Source organism: Brachycentrus maculatus, unplaced genomic scaffold, assembly GCF_059751285.1.
Source record: "Brachycentrus maculatus isolate JH-2025_06_01 unplaced genomic scaffold, ASM5975128v1 h1tg000179l, whole genome shotgun sequence".
NCBI classification, from domain to species: domain Eukaryota; kingdom Metazoa; phylum Arthropoda; class Insecta; order Trichoptera; family Brachycentridae; genus Brachycentrus; species Brachycentrus maculatus.
Window position 1 is genome coordinate 89132 of NW_028280930.1, and position 23642 is coordinate 112773.

General features: G+C 29.7%; 1 protein-coding gene across 1 annotated transcript in view; it reads left to right on the forward strand.

The window, feature by feature from the left end:
• The window catches only part of LOC148308031 (guanylate cyclase 32E), a 144936-nt gene that overhangs the window by 12578 nt on the left and 108716 nt on the right, over nt 1-23642 (forward strand). The window contains exon 2 of the mRNA XM_088262405.1: nt 11036-11301. Coding sequence (XP_088118531.1) covers nt 11275-11301 — 27 coding nt within the window. The 5' untranslated portion in view covers nt 11036-11274. The remainder of the gene's footprint in view (nt 1-11035; nt 11302-23642) is intronic.

Sequence of the window (23642 nt, forward strand, 5' to 3'; positions counted from 1 at the left end):
CAGTTTCGTTTACCGCTATAATAATACCATCTGTTGAATGTTCCAGCAACACACTTAAAACTAGACAAGCCTCATGGCAGTCAGCGGGTTTCTTGACAGCTTTTGTCACATTCAATTTTTTCAGTTGCATTTTTATTTTTATGATTTTTAATACTTTGATTACCTCAAAAGTATTGTGGGATTATAGATGTTAAAAAAATTGTGTCTTCTTTTCTATTTTATCAGACTAAGCCACACAGCAAAGGATGGATATACAGCAAACAAGTTGAAAATGATACTTTACTAACAAAATTTTGAAAAAAAAATAAGATTTTTTTCTTCATAAATAAACCAAACTTTCTATTTATAAAATATGTATTCATTACAAAAGCATTTTTTTTTTAATAAAATATTTATCAACCATTATGCATTTTAATTGTTTTAAATACATATACCATATACCTACATATATGCTATTCTAAATTATTAACATAGTGTCATATAATATGCAAATCGTTGTTCACAACGTATTGATACTATACATACATACATTTTTTTAAATCAAACAAAACAGTAATTTTTTAGCAACATTTATTACTTATAATTTCATTGAGAGCATTGATTTGTTACATTGACAGCCATTGTTCTGTGTGCATTATAAAAGAGAGAAAGGAAACAGATCTTACATACATATGTATGTATATTGCAAATATCTTATGGCAGATCTCATAATATTACGTATGAATAACAAAGCTTTAAATACAACTGAGTCAGTCGAATTCAAACCATTAAACCATTCATTATTATACACGTCAAACGCTAAAGCGCTTTTTTCAATATAAGGTCGGCTTCACAATCAAAACAATAAATGAAATGAATTTTTACGTATCATTGATGATTTCATATCATGTCCAACATCTTCGTTCATCAACGTAATTTTTTAAAATATACTTGATTTTTTGTCGTATGATTTTGGGCAGGCTCTATGAAAGTAGTATAACTAATGATTTGATTTTTGCACAAAACCGCTATAAATACTTTTTTTCATCTTTATATTTATTAAAAATTAGGTACTACAAAAATAACGCCTAAGCAAGTTAATTTATATGAATAAAAATAACAATGTTAATTTTTCTAAAGTCTTAAATTATTAACCGTCTAATTTACAATTTTAATACGATTTTGCATTCAAATATGTTATTACATATGTATTTTATGTACATACAAATAGTAAAAAAATCAGTTATTTTGACCGTAATAGCAACGCCATCTGTTAAACATAAAAGTCACTAATACAATACTTTACATCCCTCATGGTGGACAGCGTACTTCTTGACAAATGCTGTTTCTTATCATTTTCAATGTTTTCGAATGCATTGCTGTTTTAAAGAATTTTTATATTTTTATTCATTCACAAGTACCTTGAAATCAAACATATGGTATTAGAATAATGTGCTCTTTATTTTTCATTTAACTAAACTTAGCTCAAAACGCGTGGCCGGGTACAGATAGTTTTTAATCGATTATTTTTTAATCATTATAATAATGAAAAAATACCCAACGATCTTTTCAATCACGAATTCCACTTGTTTTGACTTACGATTTCGGTAGCTTTGAGGTTGAGCGGCTTGCCTTAAGGATTCCAAGGGGCGTGCAGAAAACAACAGTTATTAATTTTATCCACACAAAACGTTTTATTCATGGCACCAATCAAATAATCAAAACATACAACATATTGAGTGTGTGTTTAAATACTTGTTCACAAATCTGGATTATCTCCAATTATAGGAGTTATTTTAATATATAGTTTTTTAACATCTCATAAAGATGAAGAAGAATATAGAAGTCTGGGCATTTACGGGGCTGACGACCGTCATAGGGTGGTTTAAGTGATCACTTTACACACGTGTAACATTCACCAATTCTACCCATTATTGACACCCACACTTATCAAATTTTTGGATGTTCTATATATATGAACCAATTTCGACACGTTGTTCTTGAATCACTAGAACTTCACAAGAGACATCGATTGGTGAGATGAAAAGAATGATTTCCATATTCTTCTTCATCTTTGATGAGATGTCAAAAAAGTATGAATTCATACAAAATAATTTTTATACTTTACAGTTATTTATATCATATATAAAATAAACACATTACTCACCGGTAAAATCACATAAAAGAACTTAACGATTTATGTTACATGGTTTCCACACCCTTTTATGCGTATTACGTACGTAGTCATAATAAAACAACAACAACAAAATAGTTGAATCGTAAATCGCACAATTTAGTGATTTTTTTCATTGGATACATTATTGTAAATTGCTTTTTTGAGTTGAGATTTATACAATGTTAACTTAATGCCCATATTTTTTATCAGAACTCAGTAATTGGTAAATTATTTATCACGTTAACACTGTATATTTACTCGGCCAAAGTCTGTTTCTGGTATAATTTTTTTTAACTATTTTTTTTAATGTGACACACGTTTCGTGCTTGATTATGATTCCGAATGCTTCGAAATAAGTGACACAATCAAAGTTTTAGTATTATTTATCAATTTAAAGTTGCATAAAAAATGGTTGATATAAAGACAAAGTTTCTGCCGAATTAATTAATGAGACTTTTAAATTTTAGTAAAATTTGTTTTTATATTACGAAAAGAAAAAAATAATTTATTATTTAAGTATAGGATATTTTCATGATAAATAAAAAAAATCGTATATGGAATTTCAATGCCATAGTATCACTGTTGGTAGTCTTCTTAATCTTTGTGTGTCCTGTAAGGACTCTGGAACTTTAGTAATCACCATAGCAAAAGTTTAAGAGAAAAAAAACTTCATATTTTATTCATGTAAAAATCAAAATTATTTTCTGTTTTTCGTTTTGTTAACATTATAAATTGATACCATTCTGAAACCACCTTTATTATTGTTAAAAGTTAATTGTGAATCATTGACACAATTTTTATTTTGAACAAAGGCACGCCGTAATTACAGTTTGAGCCTGGAGCAATTTGCTTGAAGTTTTTTCCTCTTATGTAGGTGTGGTCGATCAGTCAATGAAATATCGAGTAGGAATCAAATTAGTCTCACTATTTTAGCATATCGCTTTATCTTGTTTGCTTGATTACACGGCGTTATAATGATTGATTATTTTTATTATTTATGGATGAAACAAAAAGTTATCATATCGGAATTGTGATGGATATTCATTTTTACTTAATATAAATTTAACTTACCAATTTGAAAATAGTTATTATTAGTGCTAGATTTGTTGAATTTATCGGTCATTTTTACACAAATCATGTTATTATTATAGTAATTGGTATAATATTAACATTTTAGCAGCAAAAAACATAACAAGATGTACAAGATATTACTTTTTAGTTTGATGTGAATTTTAATTTTGTGTATGTTTTTAATCCTCACATTATGTGTGCTGCGACAAAAATTAAATAATGGTTATACCATTGAAAATTTGAATTTCTTAATTTTCGATATCAAGTTACGGTGTGTTTTTCGTCAATTTCACGGTGCAAAGTTTACATGTTTACAAGTAAGTGAAAAATATTATTACCAAAATTGACCTATATTTTATTACAATTGTGTATATAAAATCTATTCTTATCAAGCCACCTTTTGTGTCTTATCAGTGAAGTTCGTTTTTACATATTTTTTTAAATTATATTCTAATCCATTTTTACAAAATGTACGCATAAAAAAAAAAACAAAAATAAAATTGTGTTTCTATCTCATTATTCAATCCGGAACAGTGTTAGCCCCTACAATCCTATACTACTTAGATGAATGTATTACGAAAAAAAAGTTGTTGAGCCTTTTTTATGATTTCCTTTTTGAATTCTACTTTTTATAATTTTATTCTAACCCTCATTGTATTATCTATAGTGCATAATTCTGAAAAGTTAGATAACTTCCAAATTATAATAATTTCACCTTATTTCAAAGTAGACAATTTCGTTCTGGAAACGTATTAGCCTACATTTGGCAGTTTAATCATTTGTCGGTTATTCTATGTATGTAAATTTGTCACGCTGCTACGGACTGATAACCAATACCCGCATTTTTATTATGTTGATAATAATTATCTCTAGCGTAATTAGGTCGTATATTTTTGGCGCGGCACTACCTATGCTTTCCCAATTTCGGTACTTAATTCCCTCTTGTTTGTTTTCATGTAAAGTGCTACCGATAATGCATGTTTGTTCCCAATTCAGCCCTTAAGGCAATCTCAGCAAAAAACTGTTTGAAACCTTTTTAGGCACTGCGTAAATATGGGTTTCATTTTATTTTAATGATCTGTATTTTAAGACTGATTAAAAAATGTAGGTAGGGTCTAATACTCTTTAATTCCGACATTTAATAATATTTTCATGTCTATACATGCTTTTATTATATAAACTCTTACCACTCTGTAGGCTAGACATTTTAACCCATATGATTCTAGTAGGCAGCTCCGTGGGCCACAATATCTGGCCCAGCACAGGTATGACTTTAATAACTGATTTATCTATCACCTAAGTAATACCAAACAAAAAATATTTCAGATAAATACAGTTAATCTTAATTAACATGGTCATACGAATTGCCAGACAGAGTGTCCCAAAATTAAGGAACCAAAATATTTATTTTAATGGTAGAAATACGTCGCATTTTTTTGATCAGAGTAGCTGATGTTAGTAGTTATGAGAAAAATGGTCAGAGTGGAAAGGGTTAAAAATTTCTGTACATATGCGTTCTTGTAGCTCAGTCTGGTTAGTTGGAAAATAATTGAGAAAGCTTACATTTCTTTTATATTTCATTTCACTATTAAATTAAATAACAACTTTTTAATTTTTTCCACGTGAATTTCACTTTGTATAATTTCACTAATGTTGTAAGTATTCAATTATTGACAAGGGGCGTTTTCGAACCTTTGAGTTTATCGAACTATCAAGGACCACACCGTGAGCAATGTTTCGTTTTGCTCTTACGTTTCACAGATGTTACTTTTACTGCTACATGTAACATTTATTACATGTAACAGTAAATTTAAAAGTTTTTATATCGATACAAAATAAAACATTTTCCAATGAATGATATTTTTATTAACATAATAAAAACATCCTCACACAAATAAAGACACGAAACAAACTGTAAGTGTCATAAAAATAATGTGTTAATTAAAAGGGCAAAACAATTGAAATTAAAATTTTAATATATGTATATTACAATATAAAATCAAAAAAATATGTTGCTTTCAGGAAAAATATTAAAATTGGTGATCTAGAGACTGATAATATGTCAGGGCCAGCTTGAAGAATTCCAGGGGCAAGCAAAGAAAAGCACAGAAATCAAGTTCGTCCAAAGAAAGGTCCAAAAAGTTAAGAAGACCTACAACCTGAGGACGAGGAGAGCTGACCCCAAGACGAAAAGTTGAGATGGAGCCAGGAAAAAGAAGAAGTGAAAAACATTAAAATATACCAAATAAGATATTTTTAATAATATAATTGAAATATTAAAATAATTAAATATAAAACACATATTAAACAGTAAACATGATTTATTAATCACATATGAAATATAATGACGATTTCATGCAAGAATGTTTCAAAATTGTTCAGGAGTATAATTATTATCATATGAGATATATTACAGATATTATTTAATTAAAAACTTAAGTCCCGAAACAAAATCAAAACTTAAAGATAATGTATAATGTCCAACGCGTCTTTACCCTCATCGATCAAAAGAAAATAATTATAAGTTATGGTTAATTTACGCTCGTTATGTTTTTTCTTGCTAATTTATTTTTATTTTTCAATCGGGGATGTGTGGGATTGCGCTTCCCTTCCCACGTTCAGTAATGAAGAAAAAAAAATCTGATTATAACCATTTTAAAAAGTCACGAATATTTACGAAAGAAAGAATCATGTAATGGATTTTTGTTAACACATATATGTATCTACGTTTGTTGGTATTACATATTACAAAATTGTGGAACATTTATGTGTTTAAGAGAATAACTCACATGTTGAAAGACGTCAAGACAGATGAAAATTTTGGGTTTTATTACAGTGATATCACACGAAAGTACTGTAAAATTTATCTGGGAAAATAATAGCCATCTTACATTTACCTTCATTTAGTCACACATCTTCAAAAATACGCATATTAATTATGTTAAGTCAGTTTTCATGTTTCATTTTACTAGATGAGTTTTGATATAATGTAGATGGCTAGAAAATGACGACATTAATTTTAAAATAAAAATATAAATAAATGAAATCAGGGTTATTATATTAAATATGATCTTTTATTGACTGGCTTTATTAATCACCACGCACACTGCACAACGTTCACCATTCTGCATGGTATTGAACATACGAGTACATATCACTTAATTTTTTGGCACCTATAAATCAATTCATTGAACAGGCGCCCATTTGTTAAATGAATTAAAACCATCATCTTTGAAGATTCCGGTGAAGTAAATGTAATAGCAAACACTTGTGTGCGACATTATTCCGAGTTTATCACTTCTAAAGAAATCTCTTTTTTTTTGGAAAACCATATTTTTATAAGTATTGCATAAAAAGTAGTCATATTAAAATAATAGAGTAAATTAAAATGAATCGTTTAAGGATTAGTTAAATAATTTATTGATTTTCATTTCAAAAGGACATGAAAAATAATGTTTTCTCTGTTAAATAAATTCCACTCAACTTAGATACATTCGATTGAAAAGTTACAAAATTCACAATAAAATTACGTTTATTTTGAATTTGAACAAAAAGTATTTGTTTCAATACTCATTCATCTGAAAATATATTTCAGTAGATCTTACGATTCAGAAAATCCGTAAATCTTTATATCATTCCCATGAAAAATGTAGCATTATGAAATAAAAAGCAAGAAAATTCGTCAGCTAAATAATCTCAGAGAATAAACGTCTAATCCGCCACGATCCTGAAAAATGGGAAGGTTTGTTATTCTCGGGAGGCTTTGTAACGTATCAACCAATCCCCCTCATCGCTGCACTAAACGACCAATATAGCTTCCCTTGCACATTTTTCTCAAAAGAGTCACCCCTATTTTTACAAAACATCCATAATATTATCGTCATTCATAATTTAGAAACTGGTTACAATGTTTTCAGAAAAGGTAATTCAAAATCTTGGTGTAATTTGTAAAATACATACAATAAATAAAATATGTTTATAGTATTAAATAAAAATAATTCCGTTTAATAATACGAAATTCTAGGAGATTTAAATGTATTTCTAATGCAAGAAATGCATTAATAACATGTCGATAAAATGTATGCTTATAAAAATGTTTAGTGTACTGTTTTACACTACGTTTAACAAAGTTATAAAATTGTTAATTATATTGTATAAATAACAATTTTTATTGTACTGATTTTTAATTACTGTTATTCGAAACATAAGGCATTGTTTCGTGTACGTAACAAGAGCGTTTTTATTTTGAGTTTGGAATTTATACGTTAAAACGGATAGTTAAAAAAAAAATTGAAAAAGTTTCATGCTTCTTTAATATAAATTGAGTTTGCCGACAAAACACCATTCAGTAATAAATTGGGATTTCTTTCAATACACTATCCATGATTTATTTCTAAATAAAAAGGATTTAGATAAATTAATAAATATTTTTTATTAAATTTATTATTTTTAATATTTATTTTTTTGTGTGTTTTATTTATCAAAATTCCTTTTTATACGGTAATAAATCATCGAATACTTTATAACACCTTTATTTAAATCCAGTTTAGTTCTGATATTTCGGCATTTGATATAAGTATTGTAATAAAACATTTTAGAAAAATAAATCAGCATTTTATAAAATAAAACAAAAACTTTACTAGGTAAATCTATTATGACACGTGTTTTGATTCATTCCGCATCATTTTTAAACTCTATAAATGATTCGTAATGCACCGTGATAAAATATTTTTTATTTAAATAAAATGGATACATATTACCACACAGTGACTGGTAAATCAATGAACAAAACTCTTTCCATTTTTAATTTAAGTTTTACTTAGTTTTACCACTATTTCTTTAAATCTATTGTGACACGTGTTTTGATGCATTAAGGTAAACTCTTTCCTTTTTTTATAAGAGTTAAAAAAGGCTAAAAATTGTTGTTTTAATATACAAAACATAAATTCCTTGTTTTTTCATTTAAATTCGCAAGAGTACAAACATAATTTTATGGGAATTACTTATTAAGTTGGTGTAGCCCGCATGAAATCACTTAAATTAATTAATCCGTGTGTAGAATACAAAAAAACTCCGAAAATTTGCAAATCATTCTATTTATAGTATAGCTGCTCTAAATGTTCTCATTACTTGCATTGATCGAATGTCAATGCGGGCAACTTTCATGGTAACCGTGGGTTCTCTGTAACATCGTCAATGGTCTGTTGTCGAGAAAGTGAAGATTTCTATTGCCAAAGGAATAGAGAAGAGTCATTAAAACGTAGCCTTGTACGTTTTAAGAACTATTAGTAACTTATTAATTAACAACACGCCGCTTTCCAGCAGTGGTGGGCAGAGAGTATATGTAGAACGCTACACCAATTTGTTTTTGCAAATAATCGTCGCTTCTTCCTCGTTCACGCATCTCCTCATACATAACCACCGATTATTTCGATTCCTGACCTTCCTACATTCAAATGTTTGAAATACTTGATTATGCTAAGTTTTACCGGCTCTTCTTCTGCTACTATTTACAAGTACATTCGCCTCATAAAATTGTTTTTTTCTTCGTTCTTCACTTATTCGTTCCACATTCCCAAAACATCTCAACAGACCTTTCTTAATTTTATCGAAAATGTTTCTCTCAGCCTTGTATTATTTCCTTATTACACCATTCAAATATGTATCATACATTGTTTAGACGCACATTTGTCCAAGATATCGCATTTCGACTACATTCATCCTTCTTTTGGCAACTCCGTGGTTCGCTTCCATACATTGGGGTTGGAACCGAGACTTCATTGTCTACTGCCAGTAAATTAAATAAGCATAGTAAATTTATAAGTGACTCGTAAATTTAACTTATACATTGAACATTTGTTGTTTAAAGGATTATTTGAAGCTTACTGCTTTAGAATAGTGGTTCTAAGGTGTATATTTCGTTTGAAATATAAATTTATATTAATAATTTAGCCATAATCGCCGATCACAACTTATTTTTCCTAAATTAGAAATTTCTAATCAATTTGCTACTAATGTACTTTTACGTTTTGAGTACAGTCAATTTCACTTAATTGAGATGAACGTTTATGAAAGTTATAAATGTTACAAGTAAATAAAGTTATCACTTTAAACCAGCCTAAGATATATGGTTCGACCTTTAAAAACCCAGACATTCATATAGAAAATAATATTCTTTTTCGTTTTGGTTGCGATATCAATAAAAATATTGACTCCTCAATGACTTCTCAGAAATTTCTAGCAAAGATTTTAACTCACTAAAAATATTGTTAATACATTATTCTTTAAGGTAGGATTTTCTGAAGTTCGCCTACGATGATCACTTCATACATCTTGTTGTATTTTGGTTGACACAATTGTTCATTTTTCAAAGTATGCAATAAAAACATTCATTTATGTTGAGATATCAATATTATTTTATAAGTTTCTTCAAAAACTCCGTTGAAAAAGAACCGTGTTATTCATGTATGTCCGAGATCACTTATCTCATGGTGATTCTTTATGAAGGTACCAAGTTATTTGGGCAAAACATTCCTCTGAATTTAAAGTACGATTTCGATTCCCGCGATTAAAACTTCAAGTGGACGCCAGCGGCGGGACAATTAATAATAAAAACATGTGGCTTAAACATATAAGCAGTAATGACAAAACATAAAAGGTGAAGAGGTACAGGGTGGCGCAAAATTAATCACCCTACCGGAAGATGTTACAATTTTTGCAAATGGCGTTGTACGTCAATCGTATTTAACTTTTGTAAACTAGACAGCTGCAGTATACAAGGCGCAAAATTAATCATCCAAATTTGTTTCTTTAATAATTTTTTTACTAATTAAAAAAAACAAAATTTGAATGATAAACATCTTTATTTGAACCTTAACATTTTTTTCTGTTTAGTGGAAAGTTAATGATAAAAATATTTTCGTCAAGTGACTATGTGTTATGTACATTTGTGCCCATTTTATCAATTTTTTGGTATACTGCAGCTTTCTAGTTTACAAATGTCACATACGATTGGCGTAAGACGCCATATGCAAAAATTATAACATCTTCCGATAGGGTGATATATTTTGCGCCACCATCTGTATGTTGCCGTTTATACCTATGAAGAAAGTACGCAAAGTTGATTTAGACATCAAGAAAAACATAATTGCCACATTTCATCACTCAACCCAAATTGAATTCCATTGATACACAGTCATTTTGATATATTACGCATCGACCATAACAATTTTATCACCTTCAGATCAATAGTCCGCACTCTATAAAATATACAAATAGGATAGGATGCTGTAAATGTGTTACGTCATTATTTTAATAGGCGTGAAATAGCGCTTATGTAAAATCATGACGTTAATTATTTGTAGGTACATACAAACTCATTTGTAACACCTTTTGTAGTAACAGCCTTTTTTCCGAAAATTATATGCAAATACAATGTAATACACCGTTTTATCATCGCTGCCTACAGGGAAGCAGAATTATTGTCATTTTGTTGATGAATTAGGTATTTGCTTTTAAATAGTTTCCTTCTACAAATTTTTAAGCATGTATTTTATTTTATTTTATATAGACATTTGTGGTGGAACTGCGTATTTTGTAAGATTAAAATAAATGTGGAAAAAAACTACAAAAGTAGTAGTTATTTTATTATAAAACTAAATACGTAGTTTTTTTACCGTCATTGTATAAACCAAGATTTGTAGTTTTTTTCTACAAATTATTTGGTTAGAAATATTTTAAAAATCAATAAAAATAAGTAAACATTTTTATTTACATTTTATATTGATTGAAGTTCGTCTTTGATTCCAGGTGAGTATTTAGGGGAACGCGAGAGATGCATTCCCGTGATTATGCAGAGGGGACGAGTTCGGGATACCTGACTGCTGGCCTGGCTATTAGGTGAACCTGTGACATAAGTGAAGTGTAGTGCTGTGAATGACAATGTCTCTTGTTGGTCCTGGAGCGCTACTGCCGACCGCGATGCTAATTTCTGAAGAATGAGGAGTACTCAGCAGTCCGATCACGCCATGACTGGAACGTAGGCCGGAATGGAGATACGAAAACTTAAAATAAAGGTGATAAATTCTCATACATTACTCTCCCGGTATCAATTATAAAATATATATATATATATATATATATATATAATATATATATATATATATATATATATATATATATATATATATATATATATATATATATATATATATATATATATATATATATATATATATATTTATATATATATATATATATATATATATATATATACATTTATATATATATATCTATATATATATATATATAAATATATATATATATATATATATATATATATATATATATATATATATATATATATATATATATATATATATATATATATATATATATATATATATATATATATATATATATATAATAAATGTACCCGGCCATGCGTTGCTATGGCTCAGTCCAATTAATTAGAAAAGAAAAACAATCTAAAGTACATACTTTAATCAATTAAACACCAATGCAATCGAAAACATGGAATATGTTTAGAGGCAGCAACTATGTTTGTATAAAGATATACGCTGCCCGCTATGATAAGTTTATGGTTTTACCTATGCTGCTATGTTCAATAGACAGCACTGTCATTGAGGAAAACAGTCGTTTTTTTTTCTTAAATACCTGTCACATAAGTGTTCATAATATTTTCAACAAACGTAAGTTTACATATTTATTTATAAAGAATATAGATTTATTTTTTTTAACATAATTTATCTCTGACCCAGTATAAAATACCTGTCACAGATAAACAAAAAAAATATACACATGCGTATTCGAATACAACGATGTGTCAGTCAAAATTTCAAAGTAGTCGGTTTATTACTTTAGGAGATTTAAGATTTTTAATAAAATAATATTTGCATTTTTTACATAGATTTAGTCCATGCATTTACTAAATCAGAGAAAAAAAATTACATGAGAAAGTTAAAAATTTATTAATTAATTAAGATGAATAAATTTTACATATCATTATGTAAACAGCATAATTTAATGCTAATTACAAGAGTATATTGTGTTTACATTTACTGAAATAACGCTTCTATTGCTACATGTACACGAAATCTCATGTAATAAAGAAGTTGGTTCATTTTCAATAAACAAATTATTTTAATTGTGACTTCCGTTCCATTTTGTTTGGCATTTTTAATAAATATTATCATTATGTAACTCGGTATCGTTTCTCTTGATTGAAGCTGATGAAAAGTTGCTTTATTATACAGAATTTTGATACAGCCGTAAATTTAAAGTCGGTATTTCCTCGCGTGTTCTCAATTAGCATTCACGATAGTGATATCAATAAATAAAACAATAACAATCTATCAATTCTTACCGTGTTACCGGGTAAAGGAATCGTTAATATTCGCGTCACAAATTATGTAACTTGTCTCTGATCGTTCTCAATAAACAACCTGTAATAAAAAATAATTGTGTTGAGGTAACTCACCCCATTACCGACATTTTATGCTCGTATTTTAAAACCAACATACACATATGTATAAATGAACGTTCATCGCCTTCGTAATTATTGTTTTTCATTCATAAATATTAATGATTCAGATTTTAGAGTATTTTTGTAAGAATGAGTTTAATACGGATTGACACTACTTTACAAGCAATTTAAAATTTATAAACAACGTAACTTTAATTGTATTGTAGCACACCATAGAATTTCAACATCTGTTTTCTATAAAGATGAGAACTTGATATGTAAAAATAATTTTTCGAAGAGAAAGTTATAAAAAATTACGATATTTTCAGAAATTTTATTGAAATAAAGGTTTATTATGTCCCGAAAAAAGTATTATTTCATGAATTGATTCAACAGTCACATTTTAATAGTATCGGTCCATTTTAATTTAAGTTTTACTTGGTTTATTTCTCGAAATCTATTGAAACATGTGTTTCAATGGATTCCGCATTTTCAAACACGTGTGACATTTTTTTTGAATAGTGATACTTTGTAAAACTTACTCCTATTCATAAAATTTTAGAATGCTATCCTTATCCTACCATATTTTTCAATAGTTTGGCTTAAAAAAGTTCGTTTCTTAAAATGGGCTCAACTTTAGAATCAAGTATTGAGTTTACAACATTTTGAGAGTGTCCAAATACTTGTTCACAAAATCTGGATTATCTCCAATTACAGGAGTTATTTTCATATTATTTTTTGACATTTCATCAAAGATGAAGAAGAATATGGAAGTCTGGGCATTTACGGGGCTTACGACCGTCATAGGCTGGTTTGAGTGATCACTTTACACACGTGTAACATTCACCAATTCTACCCATTATTGACAACCACACTACTCAAATTCTTCGAAGTTCTATATATATGAACCAATTTAGAAACTTTGTTCTTGAATCACTAGAACTTCACTAGAGACATCTATTGGTGAGATGTAAAGAAGCTTTTTTATTAAGCAGAAACTCTTATATTAGTATGTGAGATCCGAATCCCGGATTATAATCACACACATGAGAAACGCCAGAAAATACCATTTTCATTTTTATTATTAAGCTTATAATTTGACCAGATAATTTATTTACAACATTTTGAGAGTGTCCAAATACTTGTTCACAAAATCTGGATTATCTCCAATTACAGGAGTTATTTTCATATTATTTTTTGACATTTCATCAAAGATGAAGAAGAATATGGAAGTCTGGGCATTTACGGGGCTTACGACCGTCATAGGCTGGTTTGAGTGATCACTTTACACACGTGTAACATTCACCAATTCTACCCATTATTGACAACCACACTACTCAAATTCTTCGAAGTTCTATATATATGAACCAATTTAGAAACTTTGTTCTTGAATCACTAGAACTTCACTAGAGACATCTATTGGTGAGATGTAAAGAAGCTTTTTTATTAAGCAGAAACTCTTATATTAGTATGTGAGATCCGAATCCCGGATTATAATCACACACATGAGAAACGCCAGAAAATACCATTTTCATTTTTATTATTAAGCTTATAATTTGACCAGATAATTTATTTACAACATTTTGAGAGTGTCCAAATACTTGTTCACAAAATCTGGATTATCTCCAATTACAGGAGTTATTTTCATATTATTTTTTGACATTTCATCAAAGATGAAGAAGAATATGGAAGTCTGGGCATTTACGGGGCTTACGACCGTCATAGGCTGGTTTGAGTGATCACTTTACACACGTGTAACATTCACCAATTCTACCCATTATTGACAACCACACTACTCAAATTCTTCGAAGTTCTATATATATGAACCAATTTAGAAACTTTGTTCTTGAATCACTAGAACTTCACTAGAGACATCTATTGGTGAGATGTAAAGAAGCTTTTTTATTAAGCAGAAACTCTTATATTAGTATGTGAGATCCGAATCCCGGATTATAATCACACACATGAGAAACGCCAGAAAATACCATTTTCATTTTTATTATTAAGCTTATAATTTGACCAGATAATTTATTTACAACATTTTGAGAGTGTCCAAATACTTGTTCACAAAATCTGGATTATCTCCAATTACAGGAGTTATTTTCATATTATTTTTTGACATTTCATCAAAGATGAAGAAGAATATGGAAGTCTGGGCATTTACGGGGCTTACGACCGTCATAGGCTGGTTTGAGTGATCACTTTACACACGTGTAACATTCACCAATTCTACCCATTATTGACAACCACACTACTCAAATTCTTCGAAGTTCTATATATATGAACCAATTTAGAAACTTTGTTCTTGAATCACTAGAACTTCACTAGAGACATCTATTGGTGAGATGTAAAGAAGCTTTTTTATTAAGCAGAAACTCTTATATTAGTATGTGAGATCCGAATCCCGGATTATAATCACACACATGAGAAACGCCAGAAAATACCATTTTCATTTTTATTATTAAGCTTATAATTTGACCAGATAATTTATTTACAACATTTTGAGAGTGTCCAAATACTTGTTCACAAAATCTGGATTATCTCCAATTACAGGAGTTATTTTCATATTATTTTTTGACATTTCATCAAAGATGAAGAAGAATATGGAAGTCTGGGCATTTACGGGGCTTACGACCGTCATAGGCTGGTTTGAGTGATCACTTTACACACGTGTAACATTCACCAATTCTACCCATTATTGACAACCACACTACTCAAATTCTTCGAAGTTCTATATATATGAACCAATTTAGAAACTTTGTTCTTGAATCACTAGAACTTCACTAGAGACATCTATTGGTGAGATGTAAAGAAGCTTTTTTATTAAGCAGAAACTCTTATATTAGTATGTGAGATCCGAATCCCGGATTATAATCACACACATGAGAAACGCCAGAAAATACCATTTTCATTTTTATTATTAAGCTTATAATTTGACCAGATAATTTATTTACAACATTTTGAGAGTGTCCAAATACTTGTTCACAAAATCTGGATTATCTCCAATTACAGGAGTTATTTTCATATTATTTTTTGACATTTCATCAAAGATGAAGAAGAATATGGAAGTCTGGGCATTTACGGGGCTTACGACCGTCATAGGCTGGTTTGAGTGATCACTTTACACACGTGTAACATTCACCAATTCTACCCATTATTGACAACCACACTACTCAAATTCTTCGAAGTTCTATATATATGAACCAATTTAGAAACTTTGTTCTTGAATCACTAGAACTTCACTAGAGACATCTATTGGTGAGATGTAAAGAAGCTTTTTTATTAAGCAGAAACTCTTATATTAGTATGTGAGATCCGAATCCCGGATTATAATCACACACATGAGAAACGCCAGAAAATACCATTTTCATTTTTATTATTAAGCTTATAATTTGACCAGATAATTTATTTACAACATTTTGAGAGTGTCCAAATACTTGTTCACAAAATCTGGATTATCTCCAATTACAGGAGTTATTTTCATATTATTTTTTGACATTTCATCAAAGATGAAGAAGAATATGGAAGTCTGGGCATTTACGGGGCTTACGACCGTCATAGGCTGGTTTGAGTGATCACTTTACACACGTGTAACATTCACCAATTCTACAATACAATTCTACAATTCTACAATTCTATAATCCGGGATTCGGATCTCACATACTAATATAAGAGTTTCTGCTTAATAAAAAAGCTTCTTTACATCTCACCAATAGATGTCTCTAGTGAAGTTCTAGTGATTCAAGAACAAAGTTTCTAAATTGGTTCATATATATAGAACTTCGAAGAATTTGAGTAGTGTGGTTGTCAATAATGGGTAGAATTGGTGAATGTTACACGTGTGTAAAGTGATCACTCAAACCAGCCTATGACGGTCGTAAGCCCCGTAAATGCCCAGACTTCCATATTCTTCTTCATCTTTGATGAAATGTCAAAAAATAATATGAAAATAACTCCTGTAATTGGAGATAATCCAGATTTTGTGAACAAGTATTTGGACACTCTCAAAATGTTGTAAATAAATTATCTGGTCAAATTATAAGCTTAATAATAAAAATGAAAATGGTATTTTCTGGCGTTTCTCATGTGTGTGATTATAATCCGGGATTCGGATCTCACATACTAATATAAGAGTTTCTGCTTAATAAAAAAGCTTCTTTACATCTCACCAATAGATGTCTCTAGTGAAGTTCTAGTGATTCAAGAACAAAGTTTCTAAATTGGTTCATATATATAGAACTTCGAAGAATTTGAGTAGTGTGGTTGTCAATAATGGGTAGAATTGGTGAATGTTACACGTGTGTAAAGTGATCACTCAAACCAGCCTATGACGGTCGTAAGCCCCGTAAATGCCCAGACTTCCATATTCTTCTTCATCTTTGATGAAATGTCAAAAAATAATATGAAAATAACTCCTGTAATTGGAGATAATCCAGATTTTGTGAACAAGTATTTGGACACTCTCAAAATGTTGTAAATAAATTATCTGGTCAAATTATAAGCTTAATAATAAAAATGAAAATGGTATTTTCTGGCGTTTCTCATGTGTGTGATTATAATCCGGGATTCGGATCTCACATACTAATATAAGAGTTTCTGCTTAATAAAAAAGCTTCTTTACATCTCACCAATAGATGTCTCTAGTGAAGTTCTAGTGATTCAAGAACAAAGTTTCTAAATTGGTTCATATATATAGAACTTCGAAGAATTTGAGTAGTGTGGTTGTCAATAATGGGTAGAATTGGTGAATGTTACACGTGTGTAAAGTGATCACTCAAACCAGCCTATGACGGTCGTAAGCCCCGTAAATGCCCAGACTTCCATATTCTTCTTCATCTTTGATGAAATGTCAAAAAATAATATGAAAATAACTCCTGTAATTGGAGATAATCCAGATTTTGTGAACAAGTATTTGGACACTCTCAAAATGTTGTAAATAAATTATCTGGTCAAATTATAAGCTTAATAATAAAAATGAAAATGGTATTTTCTGGCGTTTCTCATGTGTGTGATTATAATCCGGGATTCGGATCTCACATACTAATATAAGAGTTTCTGCTTAATAAAAAAGCTTCTTTACATCTCACCAATAGATGTCTCTAGTGAAGTTCTAGTGATTCAAGAACAAAGTTTCTAAATTGGTTCATATATATAGAACTTCGAAGAATTTGAGTAGTGTGGTTGTCAATAATGGGTAGAATTGGTGAATGTTACACGTGTGTAAAGTGATCACTCAAACCAGCCTATGACGGTCGTAAGCCCCGTAAATGCCCAGACTTCCATATTCTTCTTCATCTTTGATGAAATGTCAAAAAATAATATGAAAATAACTCCTGTAATTGGAGATAATCCAGATTTTGTGAACAAGTATTTGGACACTCTCAAAATGTTGTAAATAAATTATCTGGTCAAATTATAAGCTTAATAATAAAAATGAAAATGGTATTTTCTGGCGTTTCTCATGTGTGTGATTATAATCCGGGATTCGGATCTCACATACTAATATAAGAGTTTCTGCTTAATAAAAAAGCTTCTTTACATCTCACCAATAGATGTCTCTAGTGAAGTTCTAGTGATTCAAGAACAAAGTTTCTAAATTGGTTCATATATATAGAACTTCGAAGAATTTGAGTAGTGTGGTTGTCAATAATGGGTAGAATTGGTGAATGTTACACGTGTGTAAAGTGATCACTCAAACCAGCCTATGACGGTCGTAAGCCCCGTAAATGCCCAGACTTCCATATTCTTCTTCATCTTTGATGAAATGTCAAAAAATAATATGAAAATAACTCCTGTAATTGGAGATAATCCAGATTTTGTGAACAAGTATTTGGACACTCTCAAAATGTTGTAAATAAATTATCTGGTCAAATTATAAGCTTAATAATAAAAATGAAAATGGTATTTTCTGGCGTTTCTCATGTGTGTGATTATAATCCGGGATTCGGATCTCACATACTAATATAAGAGTTTCTGCTTAATAAAAAAGCTTCTTTACATCTCACCAATAGATGTCTCTAGTGAAGTTCTAGTGATTCAAGAACAAAGTTTCTAAATTGGTTCATATATATAGAACTTCGAAGAATTTGAGTAGTGTGGTTGTCAATAATGGGTAGAATTGGTGAATGTTACACGTGTGTAAAGTGATCACTCAAACCAGCCTATGACGGTCGTAAGCCCCGTAAATGCCCAGACTTCCATATTCTTCTTCATCTTTGATGAAATGTCAAAAAATAATATGAAAATAACTCCTGTAATTGGAGATAATCCAGATTTTGTGAACAAGTATTTGGACACTCTCAAAATGTTGTAAATAAATTATCTGGTCAAATTATAAGCTTAATAATAAAAATGAAAATGGTATTTTCTGGCGTTTCTCATGTGTGTGATTATAATCCGGGATTCGGATCTCACATACTAATATAAGAGTTTCTGCTTAATAAAAAAGCTTCTTTACATCTCACCAATAGATGTCTCTAGTGAAGTTCTAGTGATTCAAGAACAAAGTTTCTAAATTGGTTCATATATATAGAACTTCGAAGAATTTGAGTAGTGTGGTTGTCAATAATGGGTAGAATTGGTGAATGTTACACGTGTGTAAAGTGATCACTCAAACCAGCCTATGACGGTCGTAAGCCCCGTAAATGCCCAGACTTCCATATTCTTCTTCATCTTTGATGAAATGTCAAAAAATAATATGAAAATAACTCCTGTAATTGGAGATAATCCAGATTTTGTGAACAAGTATTTGGACACTCTCAAAATGTTGTAAATAAATTATCTGGTCAAATTATAAGCTTAATAATAAAAATGAAAATGGTATTTTCTGGCGTTTCTCATGTGTGTGATTATAATCCGGGATTCGGATCTCACATACTAATATAAGAGTTTCTGCTTAATAAAAAAGCTTCTTTACATCTCACCAATAGATGTCTCTAGTGAAGTTCTAGTGATTCAAGAACAAAGTTTCTAAATTGGTTCATATATATAGAACTTCGAAGAATTTGAGTAGTGTGGTTGTCAATAATGGGTAGAATTGGTGAATGTTACACGTGTGTAAAGTGATCACTCAAACCAGCCTATGACGGTCGTAAGCCCCGTAAATGCCCAGACTTCCATATTCTTCTTCATCTTTGATGAAATGTCAAAAAATAATATGAAAATAACTCCTGTAATTGGAGATAATCCAGATTTTGTGAACAAGTATTTGGACACTCTCAAAATGTTGTAAATAAATTATCTGGTCAAATTATAAGCTTAATAATAAAAATGAAAATGGTATTTTCTGGCGTTTCTCATGTGTGTGATTATAATCCGGGATTCGGATCTCACATACTAATATAAGAGTTTCTGCTTAATAAAAAAGCTTCTTTACATCTCACCAATAGATGTCTCTAGTGAAGTTCTAGTGATTCAAGAACAAAGTTTCTAAATTGGTTCATATATATAGAACTTCGAAGAATTTGAGTAGTGTGGTTGTCAATAATGGGTAGAATTGGTGAATGTTACACGTGTGTAAAGTGATCACTCAAACCAGCCTATGACGGTCGTAAGCCCCGTAAATGCCCAGACTTCCATATTCTTCTTCATCTTTGATGAAATGTCAAAAAATAATATGAAAATAACTCCTGTAATTGGAGATAATCCAGATTTTGTGAACAAGTATTTGGACACTCTCAAAATGTTGTAAATAAATTATCTGGTCAAATTATAAGCTTAATAATAAAAATGAAAATGGTATTTTCTGGCGTTTCTCATGTGTGTGATTATAATCCGGGATTCGGATCTCACATACTAATATAAGAGTTTCTGCTTAATAAAAAAGCTTCTTTACATCTCACCAATAGATGTCTCTAGTGAAGTTCTAGTGATTCAAGAACAAAGTTTCTAAATTGGTTCATATATATAGAACTTCGAAGAATTTGAGTAGTGTGGTTGTCAATAATGGGTAGAATTGGTGAATGTTACACGTGTGTAAAGTGATCACTCAAACCAGCCTATGACGGTCGTAAGCCCCGTAAATGCCCAGACTTCCATATTCTTCTTCATCTTTGATGAAATGTCAAAAAATAATACAAGTATTGAGTATTTTTTTAAATTAATTTGTTTTTATTGTATAAAACTGAACGATCGTTTAAAATAAATAAACAATCCATTTCCCCGATGTGATTCGAATACGGAGTTTCCACTGCGATAAGTACATCAATATATAAACGCTAAATTATAGTGTGTACGAAATGAGTTTCTTAAAACTACCTTCGTGGGAAATAAGGTATTTTGATAAGCTTTATCAAGCAGATGACGTATAGTCCGGGTTTTCATCAGTCTAAAATTGTAAGATAGGTGGGTGGTTTTTTCAACCCCATATTTACATCCCACTCCCTGGGTCTTGCACAGTGATGACACTGCTGATATTTAAATCGTTATTTTTGTATCCGTATAATTTAGCCGTAAAACGCAAATTCAACCATTAGAATTTCCTTCCGCTAAAATATTTTTAGTGTATTTTGAGGTTCCCTTAGGAAGAAAAATAGACAGTTTTTTACACTTCAAATTGCAAATGTTAAATTTTCCTCTGAAAAATTACATAGAATTACACAATGTAGGATAACACATGGTCATGTATTTTATACTGCAAAGCTTTTTTTAAATTTAAAATATATGAAGAAGACGGAAATCTAAGCATCCCAGGGCTTCGCTTTATATGTGTTACGTTCACTATTCTCTCCATTATTGAAATTCTATATTGCATTAATTATTTATTGAAGTATCAAAATTATGACGTACGTACAAAATAAGTCCAACAACAATGCATATACGCATCTACAAATTGTATAAAAAACACACTTTTATAAAAAACAACGAAAAATATTCACTTTTCATTGAATACAAATTTTAAATCAAATATTATTCTTTCGTATTAGTGTTCGAACCAGCGATGAATGTACGTATTGAGTCATTTAATTGGTTATTTATTTTCAGAAATAAAACACTTCTCTCATTCATGTATTATGTAGAACAGTATTTATTTTTAACCCGGTAAAGAACATGATGGAAATTTTGGGTAGCATCCAAATTTCTTTGGTAAATTTTCGTTACGTCGGAAGTTCAAAGAACTAAGAAATGTGTTTTGGCGATCCTAAAATGTTACACAGGTAAAAACGTGAAAAAAACAGGCAATCAAAATATTGTCGTACTTATTTATTTTATATCGTTATGATCATAATTCATTTCAGTAATATGGACAAATATATGTATGTATTAAGTATCAAATATAGGTCGTATATAATATCCAGAAAGATCCAAAATGGCTTGTCGTGATGACATGGGTACGTAACATGCTTTGTTCAAACTTCTATGGAAAAAGTTTGTCCCGATCCGCTTTAACGTTTTTCAGTTTAAAAAAATAAATGGGAAAGGTTTTCCTTTTAATATTTAATAAATACATGTCACAATAAAAATAAAATAAAGTGGTAATTTTCCTACACTTTAAACGCGTGGTCGGGTACAGTTAATAAATATGTAGATAATTTTATAAATGGTGTATTTAAGAACTGATGATCTCATTCGTACAAACAATTTAGCATAACTCGAAAGTCCATTGTCTATGCGTACTTGTTCCTCGGAGAGTTGCAAAACGTCTCTATCTCATACGAGTATTCTATAAATTGTACAAGATATATACATGATAAAAGATACATAACCTCTCCGAATCTGATTCGATTTATTCAATAGCTCACTTAGCTGGATTAAGTCACATATCATAGACAATAGACGTACATATTTACATACGTAAGTAATGTGTCTTGGCGTTCGCGTAGAGTTTCTTTTATTCTGCATTAATATTGCCAGGGCATATCGTAACGACAGCAAATCAAATCGTTTTATTCTATTGAAATTAATAGGAGAAATTTATTGATGAAAGTTTGTGGCTTAAACAATAATATCTGATAATAAATGAAATAAACAGCAGATGCATCAATTTATTTATTTAATTCAAACTGTATCACAACATTTCTAACATTTTTGGAACACATACATTTTTTATATTTGTTCGGGAATTGTACAGCTTTATATTTAAAAAAGCATATAAAAAACATTACGTTACATCAGCAAAAATAGTTACATCAATAAAAATAAAGCCAATTAAACAATTCCACATTTATGTTATACTACCTTTTTAAAAACATTAAGAGATAAAAAAAGGGTATGGAGAAAAAAAAATGATTTTGCAGGAAGGAGATGATATTTTACATATATCACATGATTCACACATCATTTTATTTAGTAGAGACCTTTATTTTACATAATTTCAAGATCGTTCCCGGATTATTACTTATTCCGGAAGACACGTGAAAACAAGATTTTAATTATTTTATGTAGCTTAACATTTAAACAGTTATTTTATTCACAACATTTTGGATCTGTCCAAATCCTTGTTTACAGATCTGAATCTCTCCGCTTTGGTTGATTATAACAACAACAACAAAATGTAACACAAATATAAATAGCGCTACAAAAATAGGGCATTTATTATTATTTTTATTATTACTGCTAAATCAATAAAAAATTACCCATTTTTTTTCTAAAAGTAACTTTTTAATGCTTAGTAAAATATGAAAAACTCTTCTTCTTCTTCTTCTTCTTCTTCGTTTTAATGGTTTTACACCTATCTTGAATGTTCTGAAATACTCTTAAATATTTTTAGGTTGAATACCGACCAGTTACAAATTGAATTGATACTGTGTTTTAAAAAAATATATATTATTTTCATTAGTATCGCATGTATCAGGTTTATTTTCCATAATATTGTTGGATATCATTTAACGTAAAAGGGAATAATAATACGATTTAATAAAATTATCAAGGATGGTAAATTTACAGTGAAATGAAAGCAAAATTATTCAAATTTCATGATAAGAATCTTAATAC